This window comes from Setaria viridis, chromosome 8 (genome assembly GCF_005286985.2).
Source record: "Setaria viridis chromosome 8, Setaria_viridis_v4.0, whole genome shotgun sequence".
NCBI classification, from domain to species: domain Eukaryota; kingdom Viridiplantae; phylum Streptophyta; class Magnoliopsida; order Poales; family Poaceae; genus Setaria; species Setaria viridis.
This window is the reverse complement of record NC_048270.2, coordinates 213,747-230,948: the sequence shown is the minus strand read 5'-3', so window position 1 is coordinate 230,948 and position 17,202 is coordinate 213,747. Positions and strand designations below refer to the sequence as shown.

The following is a 17,202-nucleotide window of genomic DNA, read 5'->3' as shown; positions in this document are numbered from 1 at the left end:
TAATGATAAATAAACTTGTTTCACAAAAAGAAAAACAAAATAAACTCGTCCGGTTAGATTGTGACATCAACACGGGTAGCCACTCAACTCAAGAACTGCCACACCCTACCGGTTGGATTAGGATCTCAACGCAACCTCACCACTCTGCTCGCCACGATGACATCCACCAACATCCACACTTATAATTCGTCGAAACCTCCAGGCGTGGCCCGACGTCGCGGTTGTGTACAACTGCTATTTCATTACAAGATGAACTCGATCGCACAGAAATCTAGCTAAGCTGCTGTGTCCAGAGTACAACTCCAAGTCGCTCTGCCTAACACTTGACACCCATCTTTCATCTCAGAACCTCACAACTTGCTTTGGCTGGCTTCCATGTTTGCCCAGGGCCTTCTCCAGAGCCAAGCTGAACTCACTGAATGGAATCGACTCCATCCTGCACGCAAATTAATGTTCCAGAATATCAATCATTTCTATCTTTATGCCTCCTACAGAAATGCCCTCCAGATGAGAGAGCATGTAAAAAAGATCAACTGCAATCCAATAAGAGTAGAAAGGCATCACATACTCGTATTTGAGTTTGCCTTCGTGCACTAGGCCCAAGAGGTAGTCTATCATTGTTCTGCAATCCTCTGCCTTATCTGAGTTCATCCACTTCTGTAGCCAGAACCCTCGCATGGAAATATCCTTTCAAAATTGTGTCGCGTTAAGTATCTGAGACTCGTAAGGGGCAGTATACCATATAAAAAATCGGAAATCAATACAACCATCCTGGAAGAAATCATCTATCAAATAGTTTCATTGTCTTAACATGCTCACAATTATTTTCATTCTCATCTACTGAGAGATAGTGCCGTTATCCAGGTGTGACAATTTTGATGCAGAGACATTGCTCACATAAACTAGGGACTTTACTATTGCACTAAAGAATTTAAAATGGCCTAATGGTATTATGTAGTGCAAAACTGGGAAGCACAAGATTCACAAGCCGGGTTTGATGTACAGACCTTAAAAATGAAATATGAAGTAGGAACAGTGACAGGTCGCTTGGACATTCCGCCATATGTCACCATGGTGCCTCCTTGCCTAAAGAACAAGGGATTATGGCTATTGCATGAAATAAAAATTCTAACTTTGTCAAATTCAACACGTTACCTCAAAAACTTGAGTACCAGAGAAGCAGCATTTCCTCCGACACAGTTAAATCCTAATGCAGGTTCTGGAAAAGCACCCTAACATCACACAAAACAAAACATTTAAATAGATAAGGGCTTGGTTCAAACTCTAAGCAAACCTAATTCTTATAGAGGAATGAACTGGAAGCCGTATGCCGGTATCAGGCAGTAATAGCACAAGCAGCCAAAAAAAAAGGGAACTCATGTTTGTCACTGCATTTGAGCTTGGGCTTGCATAAATTAATCCAAACTGCATTTGTCAACCTCAGATCCTAACCTTCCTAAGTTTGGCAAATAGTCTGTTTTCACTTTTTCAGTTGTCTAAAGCAAATAATTTCAATTTTTACCAGGCCGCACACAGATTTTTGTGAAGAATAGGCAAGTAAAAAAAATACTAGTAGTTGTCAAGGTCAAGGATGATGAGTGATTTGAAAAGGCAAGTAGTGAAGCAGTACCAGCAGGCTCTTGAGATTCTTCATGTCTAGCTGAGATTCCGTGAACACCTCATCTGCGCCAAGTTGTTTGAGTTTACCTTTTGCTTCCTCTGAGCCAGGCCTGCATCAATTCAGATACAGATTACTTAATAAAGTAAGAAAGTGAACACCTCAAGAGGGAAGCATATATATAAGAAAATTGCCACAATCATGTAGAAAGCCAAGACAGCAACATAATCCTTGATCCCAATTATTTTGGGGAAGAAAGGAGAGTAACCTGTCCCTTATAATGTTGATGGTGTGAATTCCATGTACCTTGGCGAGCTGAATCACGCACTGGCCGACAATGCTGGTAGCGCCATTCTGGACAATGGCATCACCTGACAGTGGAAATTGAAGGCCATGAGCCCATGAGTATTGTGGGGGAGTGGTGTGCCAACTGGCAAGGGAAGGAAGTACTAGCAAGTAGCAAAAGTTGGCGAAGCGAGCACCAGGATTGAGTTGCACAAAGTCTCGGAGCATCCTGAGCGCGGTCAAGGGGTTGACGGTGACGGTGGCGGCGTATTCCATGGGCACGTCGCTGCGGACCTTGTGCCACACGCTCTCGTTCTTGACGATGTACGTCTGCCATGTCCCTGCCAAATTCAGTTGATCATCAAGACATAAGAAGGTTCCCGAAGCGAGACAAGACAGGGAGAAGAAGGAAGAGGGGTGGGTTACCGAATGAGGACGGGGATGGAATGACCCAATCGCCTGGGGAGAGCGGGGCGGTGACGGCGGGGCCGAGGGCGTGGACCTGCCCCACCCCCTCGCAACCCCCGACGGCGCCTGGGAGCGGCGGCCTGATGGGGTAGACGCCCTCGATGCGGTTGATGTCGGAGGGGTTGATGGGGGCGGCCAGCATCCGGACACAGACGTCGCGGTCGCCGAGGTGGACGGGCGGCACATCCGCCACCCGGAGCACCTGGTCGGGGGCGCCGTGCTCGTCGTAGAGCACAGCCTTGGACGGCGGGGAGACAAGGGAGGAGGCGGTGGAGAAGCGGGAGGCGCAGCGGCGGCGGAGAATCTGCAAGGTCGCCGGAAGCAACCGGGACGGCGGCGCCATGTCGTCGGTTCGGTTCCCTTGGCTTGGCTTGGCTTCTCTACTCTATTCTACTTCTCTTCTTCCTTCCTTCCTCTTCTTCCTTCTAAAGCCCAGCCCAATCCAGCATTCCAGCCCAAGATGGTAGGTGGGTGGTTGGTTCCATATAAAAGTGCCGGCCTAGGTTTCCTCTTGGTCGTATGGTACTCCCTCCGTTCTTAAATATATGATGCCGTTGATTTTTTTTCATTTGTTTGACTATTCATTTTTTCTACAAATATTTTTATAAATAGATAAATCTACATGTTAAATCTAAAATACATTTGACAAGTTAAATCTAAAATACATTTGACAATAGACATAACAATACATATTTTACTTTAGTTAACTAACTCGTTCCATAGATATTGTTGGTCAAAGTTGGAGTAAAACATCAACTGCATGTATTTAAGATCCATAGATATTGTTGGTCAAAGTTGGAGTAAAACATCAACTGCATGTATTTAAGAACGGAGGGAGTAAGTACATAGGGAGTAGTAGCTACGGAGCAGTAATGTATGGGATTGGTTTCCTGTAAGCATCTATTCTATGAGTATCTTGTTCCTTCCCCATGGTTGGAGCATCACATCACATTACATTAGCACTTGCTAGTCCTGCCCAACAACCACATAGCCAAGTTGACCATCAGTATAATTCAATTGATTTCTTTCTGCCAACTTACCATATTTTTATTTGGTAATCTACTTACTTAGTGACACAATACTGACATAACGCACTACTAGCTTCATTTCATTCATCAGCCTTTCAGAACATATCAGTGAGAGCATCAGCAGCAGCTGTCTCTTGCAGTTGCAGAGGAGCCTCCACCTCCACCTCCACCTCCACCTGAACGAGCTTGGGGGGCGTGGCGGCCCGGACGAGAGCCCAGTTGATGCCGCGGAAGAAGGGGTGCCGCTTGATCTCCGAGGCGCCCTCGTACGACCCCAGCCTGTTTGCAGGGTCCCGGTGCAGCAGCCGGTACATGAGCTGCCTCCCAGCCAGGCTCACCTCTATACTCGCTGGAAATCTCATGTCCTTGTGCAGAATGTTCGCAAAGGTTCTCTGCCTCGTTTTCCCTCTGAAGGGTGTGTAGCCATACAGCATCTCGTACAGAAGGATCCCTGATACCAACAAACATATACGTATGCTCAGCATGTCAAGCATATGTTTTGTTTTGTTTAGCGCAAGCAAGATGAGATAGGCTACCTAGCGCCCACCAATCCACAGCACTTGTATGACCAGCTCCAGTAATGATCTCCTGCAACATGTATACCAACTGATGATGACCCACTATCACCCATCAAAAATACAGACATGAAATGCCAGCCAGAATGAAATTAACGAAATATACATACAGGTGCAATGTACTCCTCTGTACCAACAAACGAATTCGATGCTCGCATTGGTTCAGCGAAGAATATGGGAGAACCCCTGCTCTTCCTCCTTTTCTTCTTATCGCTCTCTTCTGAAAGAAACACCTGTCATATCAAACAGCAGGACTAGTTATCAACTGCTACTAACAAAAAAAGAGATTGACAAGTTAAAACAATGGCGGCATGGCGCTCCACTGTCCTGTTAGATGTATTGATAATCAAGTTATATATATTACCTGTGGTTGACAGGATGTCAAGCATGACAAATCAAAGTCTGTCAGGGACATGTGCCCCTCTCTATTAAGTAAAATGTTCTCCGGCTTTAAGTCTCGGTAGATTATACCTGAGGGGAGAAAGAAATAAGAAGCGTGGCATGGGCTATAGACAATTACAAAAAGTAAACATTTCAGCCTTCTTCAGTAAAATGTGATGAACAAGAGCAAGGACCCCCCCCCCCCCCTCTCCCCTCTTGTCCGCTAAGGAAGCCCATCACTTTCATGAATGGTTAATTCCTTTACCCAAAACATGCATTCGGGAGGTGGGCAAATAATTACTGTTGGCCAAGAAAGTCATAAGCAGATGCAAGTATGGTTATGGAATACTGATCCATGCTGATAGACGTGCTAATATCCACCACTATTCGGAGAGAATTTCATGTATATAATTGGTATGGTGTATATGGCTACCTTGGCAATGCAGGTATTCAAGTGCTGTTACCACTTCTGCAGCATAGAACCTGCAACAATCATGGAGCAGTATATCAAGCAATGCTTCTTGTCTCCTACTATAACAACCACCAAATTAAGAGCCAGAGCCACAAAATCTAAGCGAAAGAAACAGTTTCAAAGACCATGTTCACCTGACTGCATCTTCCTTTAGAACCTTCATAGGTTGCCTATCAAGGAGCATAAAAAGTTCCCCACCAGAGTAGTAGTCGGTAATAAGACATATATGTGTCTTGGTCTGCAACATATATATGGCAATATTGAGATGCTAGAAATCAGAGTATCATCCACAAAAGCAGAATAAAGGTGAGGAGAATAAATATTAACAAGTCGAGTATCATGATAGCATAGACAATTTATTTCTGCAACGAACCTGAAATGATGCATACAATGTGGGAAGGAATGGGTGGTCCAACATATCAAGGATTTGTCGTTCAGCGGTAGCTCTATGGACCTAGAGGTATTAGAGAGACAGATACATGAAGCAAAGCAACAATTAAAGATAGTAGTAACAAAATTCATGCGTGATGAAATTTGTTACTCCTACCTTGTTTCGGTTAAGCATCACACTTTTATCCATAGCTTTCATGGCAAAGTATTCACCTGTGCCACGCAACTCAACCAAGTGGACACTGCAATTCAAAAATAATGCACATGTGTACTGTTTAAAACCATAACTAGGAAACTGTTTTAATATTACTGAAACCAAAATAAAGAAATACTTACCTGCCAGTGTCACCAGATCCTAAAGGTTTTACAGGCCTGAAATGTTTCAAATCAATGCTTTCACCACTCTCAAGAACCTACAAGAAATAATAGCATGATCCATCTGGGAGATTACAAAAATGGTGTACGTACTCCAATGATCTTTTGATTAGGCATATATACTGCAGAGACTACTAAATTCTACAGCAGAATGCATGCCAGTCCCTCTCTCAAGTGTCTCTATGACTGTTCCCTTTCATCCATTAGCCTCACAAATGGCATGAAAGTAGCTATATGTATAGGCGTATGGCATACCTTTTGGATGGCTCTCCATGATGCAGTATCCTTCATATGTGGCTTCGGCAAGACTGGTTTTGAGTGATTAGCCCATAGATCCTCCGGTCTCTAATATGACCATAAAATTCCTTTAGAAGTGCCCAACCATACTTAGTTTTATTAACAAAATGAGTATTTATTTAGTCTGACCAAATTAGCATCAGGAAGTTCCTTTGCAGCCTCGTCAATATTGTCTGCAGTGTTCTTAACCTGGTAAATGAACAATTCAGGTTAATGTATAAGACAACTATGCTTTTGGACAAGGAAATTTAGAAATTAAGGTACCCAAAATTTAGTGGTGAAAATTATTTTCTACAAACTAAAACAAAAGGCAGGCCATTTAAGGAGCGAGGGAAGTCACCAGAACATGAATTAACTGACCTAAAGGATGCCAACTATGAACATTTTGGGATGTCATAATACCACAAGTTTACTAGTACCAGTGTTGACCACCAGGGTTTAAGATATCTAAATACTTAATAGATGCTAGATGGTGCTAAATGCTAATAAATATTGCAAGCACGCACTACAGAAGGCTTGCTTTGATAACATATTAGCTACCGCAGATATATCTGATATTTTCATCTTTTTTTCCTTTTCCTGGTACTTGTGATAGCTGTTAGATATATGTATGTGCTGTGTGCGTGTAGGCCCATAGGCGTTGCCACGCCTGGGCTAAGGCCGGCTCCTTGCCGTGGCCTGTTGATTAGGATAGGCACCATATCCCTGAGATCTGTTCTGATTCTATAAACCGATCTCAGTGTTGCCTATATATACTTGTACCCTTGTTTAACCTAATCAATCTATTATCTCACGCAATCACAATTGCTCTCATGGTATCACGAGTCCGGGTCCTCCTGTTGATTAGGATAGGCACCATATCCTTGAGATCTGATCATCTGATTCTATAAATCGATCTCAGGGTTGCCTATATATACTTGTACCCTAGTTTAATCTAATCAATCTAGTATCTCACGCAATCACAATTGCTCTCAATAGCGAGCACAGATATGCTAGTCTTCAGTAAAGTAGATACAAACCAGCATGGCACCATCTTTTGCAGCAGCATCTCGAACACGTTCAGTTCCATCTAACTGAACCCCAATGAAGTACTGAACATCACCCTGGTCAACAGTCAAATATGATACATCTCAAATCTCTAGTGAAAAAGTTGCAAACAAAAATCTGGAGGAAAGTATCCCCATGGCCCACATTGTAGTACCTTCTGATCACGCATTGGTTGCAAGTGAAAGAGGTTCCAGAATTTTTTGCCTGTTCAAGTGATAAATAAACACATGCAAATCTAGTTGAACTCATAACCATATAAAAAATATATTTGGGAATGAACATAAACTGCATCATGATCTTACACACCGCTCTTTGTATAATTTATTAACTGAACGGTGACCTCTGTTTGGTTATCTATGGCATCTCTTATTTTCTTTACTGTCCCACGGTCAGTTTCAGGTCCTTGAAGAAACCTGCAAGAGAAATATAGGTCAATGCATTCATTAGCCACTACAACTGCAGAACAAACAACAGTTTGAAGATTTTGCCACTGTGCCTAACTATGATTAAACAGTGCATGAAAAATTACAAGGGGAAGGGAGGTAGCATACAGGCCTCCTTACTTCCTAATATGTAGTTTCTAAACAGTTGAAAGGTCATCATTTACCTGCAGTTTCTTCCCAATATTTCTTCACGGCTATACTCTGTCAATTGCAAAAAGCTATCCGACGCAAATATCTGTAACATGGACCAAACAATGGATATAGTTTGATGGGAAGTTGATATATATGTCAATAGAAAGAAGAATGGTGTCAGCAGCAAAAGAGATCTGAGTTGTTGTCTTACAATTGGATTATCAGGTAACCTCGGATCGGTGATGACAAAATTCTTTTCAATACGTTCAAGTGTAGTAGCCAAGTCTATACCCCTTCTCATTTCTTTCCTCCTGAAATCGTCATCAAAGCTTTCAGGTCTTTCATCATCACTGTCAAGTAGCGGATCATCTCTTGGTTTCAGCATGTTCTTCTCTACATTTCCATGGCCCATACCAAGAAAACTGCACAGAAAAATTAAATGTGAACAAATAAAAGGAACACAAGGAAACTATGAAATCAAATGCTGTGACAGTGTGACTATGTCATATGATTTATTTGTTATCATACCCCATAAATGAACGCAAGCCAGATTTTCTAGTTTTATTCCCTCCTTCAGGCACTTCACTAATTTTCTGCAGAGAGTTTCTCATTCCACTTCGAGAGTTGCGGCGAGATCCACTTTCAGAGCTTCTCTTGCCAGGAACTTCTGATTCCTGCGATTTTCTTTTAAAGGTGCTATTTCTTGATTCTGACAAGGAGCGTGGATTCTTGAGGGCAAGAAGAAGCTCAGAGACAGAGCTACGGGCCTGATCCTTCTGTCTTGCTGCAGTGAATATTATTATTCTTTTTCATTCAGCTTGATAGCAACTTGAATTTGTGAAAGATACATACATAGACTTACAGCTGGTATGGAAAAAACTTAAATTTGGAAATGTCAACTAACATATTAACTAGTAGTAGTACCATCATATTTGATTAGTGATTCTGGCAATCCATTCGGGCGAACTGCTGTATCCTTGGTCCCTTCAGTGTACTTACTCACTTCCACTTGCATCCTGTGATATGGTGACGTTAGAATGAGAAGATTATTTTTTTTCCTCCAATACACAGTCAAGGGTACATTGGAGTACTGCTGGATGATGAAGTGGCATAATAATTGATAATGATATCATATGATGAGAAAGCGCTGACCCGATGAACTTGAGGACCCTGCCATCCTCATCCTTGATGGGGGCAACGGTCAAGAGGTTCCAGAATGGCGTGCCGTCCTTCTTGTAGTTGAGAACACGGCCGCAGTAGTTTGAGCCAGCTGCGAGCGCGTGCCTGATCTTTGCGATCTCTGCAGGGTCCGTCCCGGAGCCCTGAAGGAAGCGGCTGTATGCAGATGCAGTTTCCTTATTAATTACTTCCTCCTAATTGATAATAATAACAATAATAATAATAATGGGAAGAGGAAATAAATGCAGGAGCGGGAGGCGAAGAAGAAGAAGAGAAGACGGACCAGTTCCTTCCGACGACCTCGTTGGATGAGTAGCCGGTCATGTTGAAGAATCCGGCGCTGGCGTAAAGGATGGGGTGGTCGGGGCGGGTGGCGTCCGACACCACGAAGGTCTGCTGGAAGGCGGAGAGAGCGGCGCGGAGCTCCTCCGAAACCCGGGGGAGGGCCCTGGGGATGCCGTCGAGGGAGTCGCTGGTGCGGGTACTAGCAGAAGCAGAGCCGCCGGAGGGTCGGGCGGTGACGCCCTGGGGGCGGCCGGTGTGGTCGTCGGTCTGGAGGACGAGGCCCCACTCGGCGGCCCTCTGCGCGGCCCGGCCCACGGCAGCAGCATCATCCGCCGCTGGGGGCGGCAGGAGGAATGGGGAGGTTGGCTTCGCCGGCCGGATGGAAGCGGCGGCGGAGGAGGCGGAGGCGGAGGCGGAGGCGGCGTTGGGATTGAAGACCTCGAGGGACCCACGGGAGTCGCGCGGAAGTCCTGCATTAGTTAGCCACGTCATCACTCGCTTCTTCACTCCACACAAAACTTGCTAAAATTAAGGAAAATACTCTGCTTGTTCACCGGATCCGAAACTTAAGACAGCTGCATCGACGTTGTCTCCTATCAGACAACCACAGCAATAATTTGAGTTTGTGTTTTTAGCTGTCTGTCGGTAATCTTCTATTAACACGTAATTTTCAGACAATTTATCAGACAACCACTACAATAGTTTGTCTTTGTGGTTGTCTTGTGGTAATACCAGGTTCCTTGATTTGTGGATGAAGTTAGTTGCATGGCAACCACAACTCATACAATGTTAGAGTAATGGTTTTATAGTCCTAAATAAATCTAGCATACAAGTCGGTTGTTTCGTGAAACAATGATCTCTTTCTCCCTCCTCGCTCTCTCTCTTCCACATTAGCAAAAAATCATATGTGACATTGCATGAGATAACCTACGGCTACGAGACTATTAACCTATAGCAATGTACCAGCCTTTATATCAAATGAACCACCTCCCCACTATCTTTGATCTGCTCCCCTTTTCCTTGTCAGGAAATGGTGCCACGTGGGTATTTGGGATTTGGGGTCTTTTTCTCCCAAGGACCTTGAGTTATTTTAGTGCTTATTAATATTTTATTGCTCACTGGTTTAGTAATCGTTAGCTTTCTTAAAAGAAGCAAAAATTTCTCTAACGGCTAAACACTAACAGGAAGTACAAATAAGAAACAGGAAATTTCAAATATCGTTTCCTTAACGGCAGGACTAGAACGACATGGAAAAATGTAAGATGAAATGGATGGTAGGCATATTTTGTAAAGATGAAAAAAGATGCATGCATGTGATACGGATCAGAAGAAAAAAAGTTAAAGGCGTGGAATTGGATCCGGCCAGCTTCTGCATGTACGTATGTAGTAGTGAGTTTGGAGCCGACCTTTATATATGTGATGCTCTCTGTAGCAGTGAGTATGTGTTACGTAGCTACTTTCGGTTTAAGCATCTTTTAGAACACAAAATTCTCAAAATGTATCCTATATGTTTGCAAAACGCAGGAAAGATTGAAAATGAGTTTTTATTTGAATACACAGTACTGCATGGAAAACATAGGAAACAGAACAGTGCGGTTGGACGTCGTATTAATTTTTCTCCAAAATTTCTCTGTAGGAATTTGAAAAGAATTGTAGGTAAACATGAATTCATTTGTTCCAACATGCCTTGGTAGCAAAATGAGCTAGGTGATGGGGATGGACAGTTGGACAGGGATGGGATGGCTGTGCAGATTAAATTGGCACATATCCATTAGACCATGGCATCGGATAAGGAAGAATTTGGTGGACCAATCAGAATAAAGTGTCCATATATATGCATGCATGTATTCTATTTATTTACTTATAAATCTGGGAAAAGGAAAAATATATAGCAGGTAGTAGGAAAGGCTTGTATTTATTTATTTAAATAATGGGAAAAGGGAAATACTCCTATACAGCAGAAAAAGCAGCACCTGACCAGGGAAGGGGGATGGATAACGTTATGCTATACATGGATATGATCCAATTATTAACTAATTATAATTATAGATGATTTAACTTCCATTATTCCATCTGATCTGGTCTCCATACAACAAGCAAGGGGCAATTAACGAAAAGATCGAAATCCATACGTCGTACATACCTTTGGAAGCCATTGAATTGAATTGGTTGACGACCCGTTGTTTAATTATCAAATCAACAGCAAAGGTAGCTGCTGCTCGATCGATCTGATGGCCGGCCTGGCGGCGGGCGGTGGATGCAGCTTCTTCAATTCAATTCCTAGCAGCTCGTACCTGCTCTGCTGCCTGCTTCTTCTTCTGAATATATACTAGTGGTGATTCATTCGGAGATCCTCCATGGATCTATCCTAGCAGCAGCTCTCTATCAGCAGGCCGTGCATGGTGGTATGGCCATGGCATGGAGGCTCATCACTCAACCTACCCATTATATTGCTGATGATGGGATTGCAGCAGCAGCAGGACCATCGAGATGGAGGACGCACGGACACATCGATCAGGACACAGGAGATCAGATGGATCTATCAGGGATCATACAGATATATCGGAGGAGAGGGTAATTGTACAGTACACTGGTGTAGTATATGCACTGTTACTCTCTCCCTCTCCCTCTCAACACACACACACATATACATACACCAGTAATTATTAGGAGATGATAGATAGATGCAAGTGGATACCATCCCATCCCATCACATCACAGAGGAAGACGACGATGCCTGAGCTGGGAGAGGCATCGTCGTCCATGACCACGACGCGCCACTAGTCGCTAGAGGATCGAGCAGCCAGCAGGATCGATCCATCAAGCTTGTAGCACGGCCGGCCCATGCTTATTGCTTCAAGCCCCTGTCGGCCCATGATCCAGGACTACATATAGCCAGGACTCTTCCATTGGAATTGGCCTTAGCGTTATGTGTGACAAGAGTTAGGACACAAATTAATTGCTACATTCGCTTTTCCGATTCTGTTTCGTAACGAGAGGTATGGTGTAGGTGTGCATTGGGAGCGCGTGGTGGCCACGTCGATGCCTGCATTTTGGTCACCATCGCAGTGAGCACACCGTGGCGCTTCATGCGAGGACCTCACCCTTCGGCGACTCCAGCAGAGGTTCGGGATGCTGAGGGTAGATGGGAGGATGACAAAAATGGCTTGATGAGTATCGTTGTCAATGGAGAACTATAGAGGGGTGGCTGGAGGTGAGGGCATAAAAGGTCCATTAAAGATTTTGGATGGTGCTTATTAGGGGCATTTTTAGCACTCATGAAAGGGAGGTGACACTGGTGGAAAATTCACCATTAGTCCCGGTTTCACAGCCCCCACCTCCTTTAGTCCCGGTTGAATATTAGAAATTCCCGGGAGGACCCCCACACGTCCCAAGTCACAAGTCACTTCATTTTTCACGTGAAATATACGCATGCGCGGTGCATGGGATTCGAACCCACAACCTCAAGCCTCGAGCGTAGCTTCCTTACCATCCCACCTACACAGCACATCTGACTATACAGGGGATGCAATCCTTTTGTATTAACTTGTGAGGAACCCTTTAGTCTCGGTTTGTGTTACCAACCGGGACTAAAGACCCCCTTTAGTCCCATATGATCCGAGGGCTTTAATCCTTTTTCAGCCACCCGTGGGGGACCCTTTAGTCCTACCGGTTGGTGTTACCAACCAGGACTAAAAAGGTCGAGGGCTTTAGTCCCGGGTGGTAACACCAACCGGGACTAAAGGGGGGTGGCCTTTAGTCCTGGTTGCTGTTTCCAACCGGGACAAAAGGCCCCTCAGGGCCTTTTTTTTTTTCCATTGTCCTTTACAACCGGTTGGTGAGCCCCCCGCCAATGCTTGAGTTTTAGTCCCGATTGATGAACCTTTAGTCATGGACCAAATATTAACCGGGACAAAATGGATGGATGGAAGGTGAGTTTTCTACCAGTGTGAGAGTGCGGTTGTGGACTTGTCTGTTCTCGAAGCTTGGGTGATAACTTGCCAAGGATGGCTGTTGGTGGAGGATTAGCATTACTAGGGATTTCTCTTTCAGTACCGGTTCCAAATCCTCCTTCAGTACCGGTTGTACAACTGGTATTGCTATGTCGGTACTAAAGGGGCCCTTTAGTACCGGTTACGGATCCATTTAGTACCGGTTGGTAACACTAGCATGTTTTGCGCCAAAAATAAAGCCTCGTGTCGTGCGCGGTTCGTGCGATTCGAACTCACGATCTCAAGCCTCGCGCGAGTCTTCCTTGCCATCCCACCTACACAACGCATATGATGGAGGTAGATATGCTTTCCTAACCCGTGGAGGACCTTTAGTACCGGGTCAGGTACTAAAGGGGCACCCGGTACTAAAGGTGCCCCTTTAGTACTGGGTAGTGTTATGACTCGGTACTAAAAGTCTTTAGTACCCCTTTAGTATTGGGTGGTGTTACAACCCGGTACTAAAAGGCCTCCGGGGTCCCAAATTTGGACCCAGTACTAATGCTAACATTAGTACCAGTTCAAAATATGACCGATACTAAGGGAGTGGACGAAAGGTCATTTTTTTAGTAGTGTAGAGTGGCAGGCGGATGCTTAGGGGTGAGAGAGATGGGGTGGTAGAGGTGGCAGTGGGTAGAGCTCACCTAGGTTGTAGAAAAGGGGTAGGGTGGTGAGCTCGAGGTCTTATGAAAGCTGATCAGGATGGGGTGTGCCCATGTGGGGTGGCGAGGTGAGGTGAAGGAGAGGCCCAGGAGCCCTATTTACAGGTGCATGGGGTTGATCGGGTGCTCTGGCTTGGCATATGCGCGTGGGACAGGGCGTAGGGGTTGGGTCACGAAGCCAGGGGGCATATGGGTGGTAAAGGGCTCTATAATTTAGCTTAGTAAATTCAAGGATGGGGTTCAATAAGCATCGGGTTATAAAATTATATGATCTTGAACTGATATATGACTGAGTTGGATTGTGAAGAAGACATGATACCCATGATCCATTACCACCCTGATGTTGCTGCGGGCTATGAAGTAGGCATATTTGGAGTTGGGCTGGTGGAATTGAAGGAAGCTTGGCTGGTGTCGGGCCGGGCCAGGAGTGACGGAGCAGGCTGGGTGAAAAAAGCAAAAAATAAAAAGAAAACGAAATAGTTGGTGGGCTGGGCTAGATGTTGGGACAGTATCGGTGGCCCAACTGGTAAACGAAACCAATTATCAAGAATGATCATCGACATAATATTTATGGGCAGTCTTAGTAGCAAATAATGGTGCAGCATCAAGAATGATACAAGACGGCACTCGTTGTTTCTTTAAGTAAATTGATCATATATATTGCAATGATGCAATGTGATAAAACAACCCAGCAGGTAGATGGATATGGAGGTACTTGAAGCTGACAACGGAAGCAGCTAGCTACTAGCTAGCTAGCGTTACAACGTTAACTAACACAATAATGCTGGAATAATGACCGGTACGTACGATTAAGCTTGCAAATCGATGGAAGCTCTACTAGTAGATCGATGAAGTAAGGTAGACATGCATGACATCAGAAACTAAATAATAATTAATAATGTGGAGTATATATAATCTAGATTATTAGTTGGTGGATGTAGAGCAGGAGGAGGACTTGGAGCTGCTGCACTCGTCCTTGAGGCCAGTGCTCCTGGTGGGGAAGAGGTCCAGGGTTTTCAGAGGGCGACGGCAGCATGGCGGCAGCTCGTCGGAGCTGCCGCCGGATGCGGTGGCAGCGTTGCAGTGCTCCATCGTCTCCCACTCCGGCTGCTGATGGTTGCTCAGCATAGCCTTGCCTCCAGCTCCTGCAGCTGCCGGAACAGCTGGAAGGGTGGCTGCCTGCTGCTGCTGCTGCTGGTGCCCCAAGTAGCCCCCCTGTCGATCGATCGATTAATTATTAGGTACATATGGTGGCCATGGTGAGAATAATTGCTTTGACAAGTTAATACCACATACACATATATACATACCAGGTGGTGGGGGTGGTGCGGCATGAAGCTGCACGTTGCGTAGGGGTGGTGGTGGTGCAGCTGCATCACCGCCGGGTGCACACCGGCGGCGCTGCTGCCGCCGGCCGGACTGGGACCGGGACCGGGAGGAGGAGCCACGGCGGCGGGCTGGGTCTGCTGCTGGTGGCGGGCGCAGAGGCGTCGGCGGAGACGCTGGCGCTCGCGTGCCTTGTGGTTCTGGAACCAGTAGAAGACATTCTTGCCCTCGATGCGGCCGTAGTAGGCGAGGTGCGCCGTGATCTGCTGGATCTCCGCCGCGTTCGGCGTCCTCACGCCGCTGCGGTACATCTCCTCCAGGATCATCAGCTGCTCCGGAGTCGGGCACCAACGGGTCGACGGCGTCTGAGGCATTATATATATTCCTAGCTGCTAGCTAGCTACTAATGAATATAATTGATCGATCAAGGTGTGTGCTAGCTAGCTGCTATATATGTAGCTACTATGCCTGATGATCAAGTAGCAGTCTGCGAGCATGAACTACCACTCCATCAGTTGGTTGGATGGAAGAAGGGTGATCCTCCGGCCATCAGTTATATAGGGAAAGCTAGCCAGCCCCAGCAGCAACTAATACTAGCTAGGGCATATGCGCGCATGCAGTGATGAGCGAGTGATGTGGGCCGACAGGAGGAAGAAGAAGGCTAGCTCTCTAGGGCACAGGCATGCAGCAGCGTGTGTGAGATCGAGAGATGAGACAGATTGGCGCAGCCCAGAGTTAGTAGCTTCTTTGACCAACAACTAACGCCCACAGGCCTGCTCTGCTTGCTACAGTCGTATCACTACTAGTGCTGCATGCCCCCGTGCGAAGTAAATTGGCGGTGCAGAGCCAAATTTACAAGCTCTGTTGCAAGTAATTAAAAGCTGCCTGCTCTTGCCTTCTTTAATTTTATGGGATACACATACATTACATAGTTTCCTTGCGTACAATTACATATATACAAGTGCTCTCGATCATATATGTTATTGCATGCATTAACATGGTCATCCTATCATAAAATTCAAATGGGCATCCTATCTTGAGTACATTTTTACCCTTACAAATTGATAAGGCCATACTCTCAGTTTCCTTTTTTTATATAAATAACTGCATGCACAAATTTCAAGATCATGCATGTATGGTATAACAATAATAAATTAGTTCAGAAGACAACACCATATGTCTTAATTATTAGAGCTTGAATCACCAATAAAATCTTGTTTGTGGTTTTTTTTTGGCTTTTGGTGCCTAAATGTTAATATAGCTAATCAACATAAGTAGCATATAAAAACATATAGGATCACATAGTCTAGCACATGTTGATATACTACTACGATCGAATTTTGGTAGATTTGATCTTATTAGACAATGCTATTTGAGTCCCTTGAGTTGATGTAGCTGTCGATGTATAGTAGATCTCTATTGATGATTGGTGATGTGTGATGGGTAGCGGAGGCCTTCTGGACGCCAGCAACTTTGTCCCCGGACGCGGAGCTCGAGCTTCTACCCCTCCAACTCCCTTAGCGATCGGTGTTTAGATCTTTAGCTAAATGTGAAAGAACTTGACGTGATTCAAAGTAAAGCCAACCCCTTAGGCCCCGTTTGGATCATTGGAATTGAATTCCATCCTAATAATTATAATTTAGACACAAATTAATTAAGCTAATATAATTGTATGTGGAATATAGTTGTATATTATAGTTGGTGATATGGGAGAGATACTTGTATGCTGCACTTCTACTATAGAGAAGCGAGTCTAAGAGCGTGCTATAAGAATTGAATTCCATCTAATAACCATAATCTATAGAATCAATTTCCATCTCCCACCCCATGAATTTAAGATAGGCTTATATCTAAACTTTGGAAAGTTGTGGAATGCCACATTCCAACATAAATTAGCCTACTCCATTAAATAGATTCCAATTCCTTGGACCCAAACGGGGCCTTATAGTTATATAGGAGCTGCAGGGCAGGGCCCAGAATCCTAAAACGCGCCCTAAGTTTTTGAAGGAGGCTACGACAGGCAAGGAGCCAGCCTGAACGTACAGGATTTGGGGTGTGGGGGTGGGGGGGGGGGGGGAAGAGGAAGTATCCTAGATATGTTAGATTACAAAGTGACAAACTCCACATCTTTAGGTAGGTAGCATCCTACGTGTTGTGCAGTGAACCCAGAGGTCATTGTCTTTCGCGATGGCACGGATGCAGGCGGGCACCGAGCCAATGTTCCCGTTGAACATTGTCTTCCAGATGTTC

At 44.9% G+C, this 17,202-nt stretch overlaps 3 protein-coding genes across 7 annotated transcripts; all 3 read right to left on the bottom strand.

Moving 5' to 3' along the window:
• On the bottom strand, positions 1 to 3,027 carry LOC117867017 (enoyl-[acyl-carrier-protein] reductase, mitochondrial). Of its 3 annotated transcripts, none has more exons than XM_034751326.2 (8): positions 2,330 to 3,027; positions 2,101 to 2,244; positions 1,887 to 1,989; positions 1,631 to 1,730; positions 1,156 to 1,232; positions 1,008 to 1,086; positions 569 to 687; positions 1 to 436 (listed from the first exon to the last, which is right to left on the bottom strand). In XM_034751326.2, exons 1-8 carry the CDS (start codon positions 2,712 to 2,714, stop codon positions 343 to 345), a joined length of 1,101 nt encoding a protein of 366 aa, XP_034607217.1. In that variant the 5' UTR covers positions 2,715 to 3,027; the 3' UTR covers positions 1 to 342. The 3 variants fall into 3 exon arrangements, 2 of the variants coding, with proteins under 2 accessions (XP_034607217.1, XP_034607219.1); XM_034751328.2 differs by having other exon boundaries at positions 569 to 657; XR_004643087.2 differs by having other exon boundaries at positions 406 to 436; positions 569 to 714.
• A 139-nt stretch (positions 3,028 to 3,166) lies between these two features.
• LOC117867016 (phototropin-1A) lies at positions 3,167 to 11,700 on the bottom strand. 3 transcript variants are annotated; one of them, XR_011898887.1, is made up of 21 exons: positions 8,974 to 9,482; positions 8,664 to 8,846; positions 8,436 to 8,527; positions 8,040 to 8,295; positions 7,723 to 7,933; positions 7,544 to 7,614; positions 7,243 to 7,349; positions 7,091 to 7,140; positions 6,909 to 6,992; positions 6,019 to 6,078; positions 5,848 to 5,937; positions 5,554 to 5,630; positions 5,375 to 5,459; positions 5,201 to 5,281; positions 4,962 to 5,065; positions 4,789 to 4,838; positions 4,339 to 4,445; positions 4,085 to 4,207; positions 3,936 to 3,987; positions 3,439 to 3,850; positions 3,167 to 3,343 (listed from the first exon to the last, which is right to left on the bottom strand). XR_011898887.1 is itself a non-coding variant. In XM_034751325.2 (21 exons), exons 1-21 carry the CDS (start codon positions 11,129 to 11,131, stop codon positions 3,495 to 3,497), a joined length of 2,724 nt encoding a protein of 907 aa, XP_034607216.1. In that variant the 5' UTR covers positions 11,132 to 11,700; the 3' UTR covers positions 3,167 to 3,494. The 3 variants fall into 3 exon arrangements, 2 of the variants coding, with proteins under 2 accessions (XP_034607216.1, XP_072151573.1); XM_034751325.2 differs by adding an exon at positions 11,119 to 11,700 and having other exon boundaries at positions 3,167 to 3,850; positions 8,974 to 9,445; XM_072295472.1 differs by having other exon boundaries at positions 3,167 to 3,850.
• A 2,850-nt stretch (positions 11,701 to 14,550) lies between these two features.
• On the bottom strand, positions 14,551 to 15,263 carry LOC117833784 (WUSCHEL-related homeobox 3A). The gene is made up of 2 exons (XM_034713384.2): positions 14,937 to 15,263; positions 14,551 to 14,841 (listed from the first exon to the last, which is right to left on the bottom strand). Exons 1-2 carry the CDS (start codon positions 15,261 to 15,263, stop codon positions 14,551 to 14,553), a joined length of 618 nt encoding a protein of 205 aa, XP_034569275.2.
• Positions 15,264 to 17,202: the final 1,939 nt, after the last annotated feature.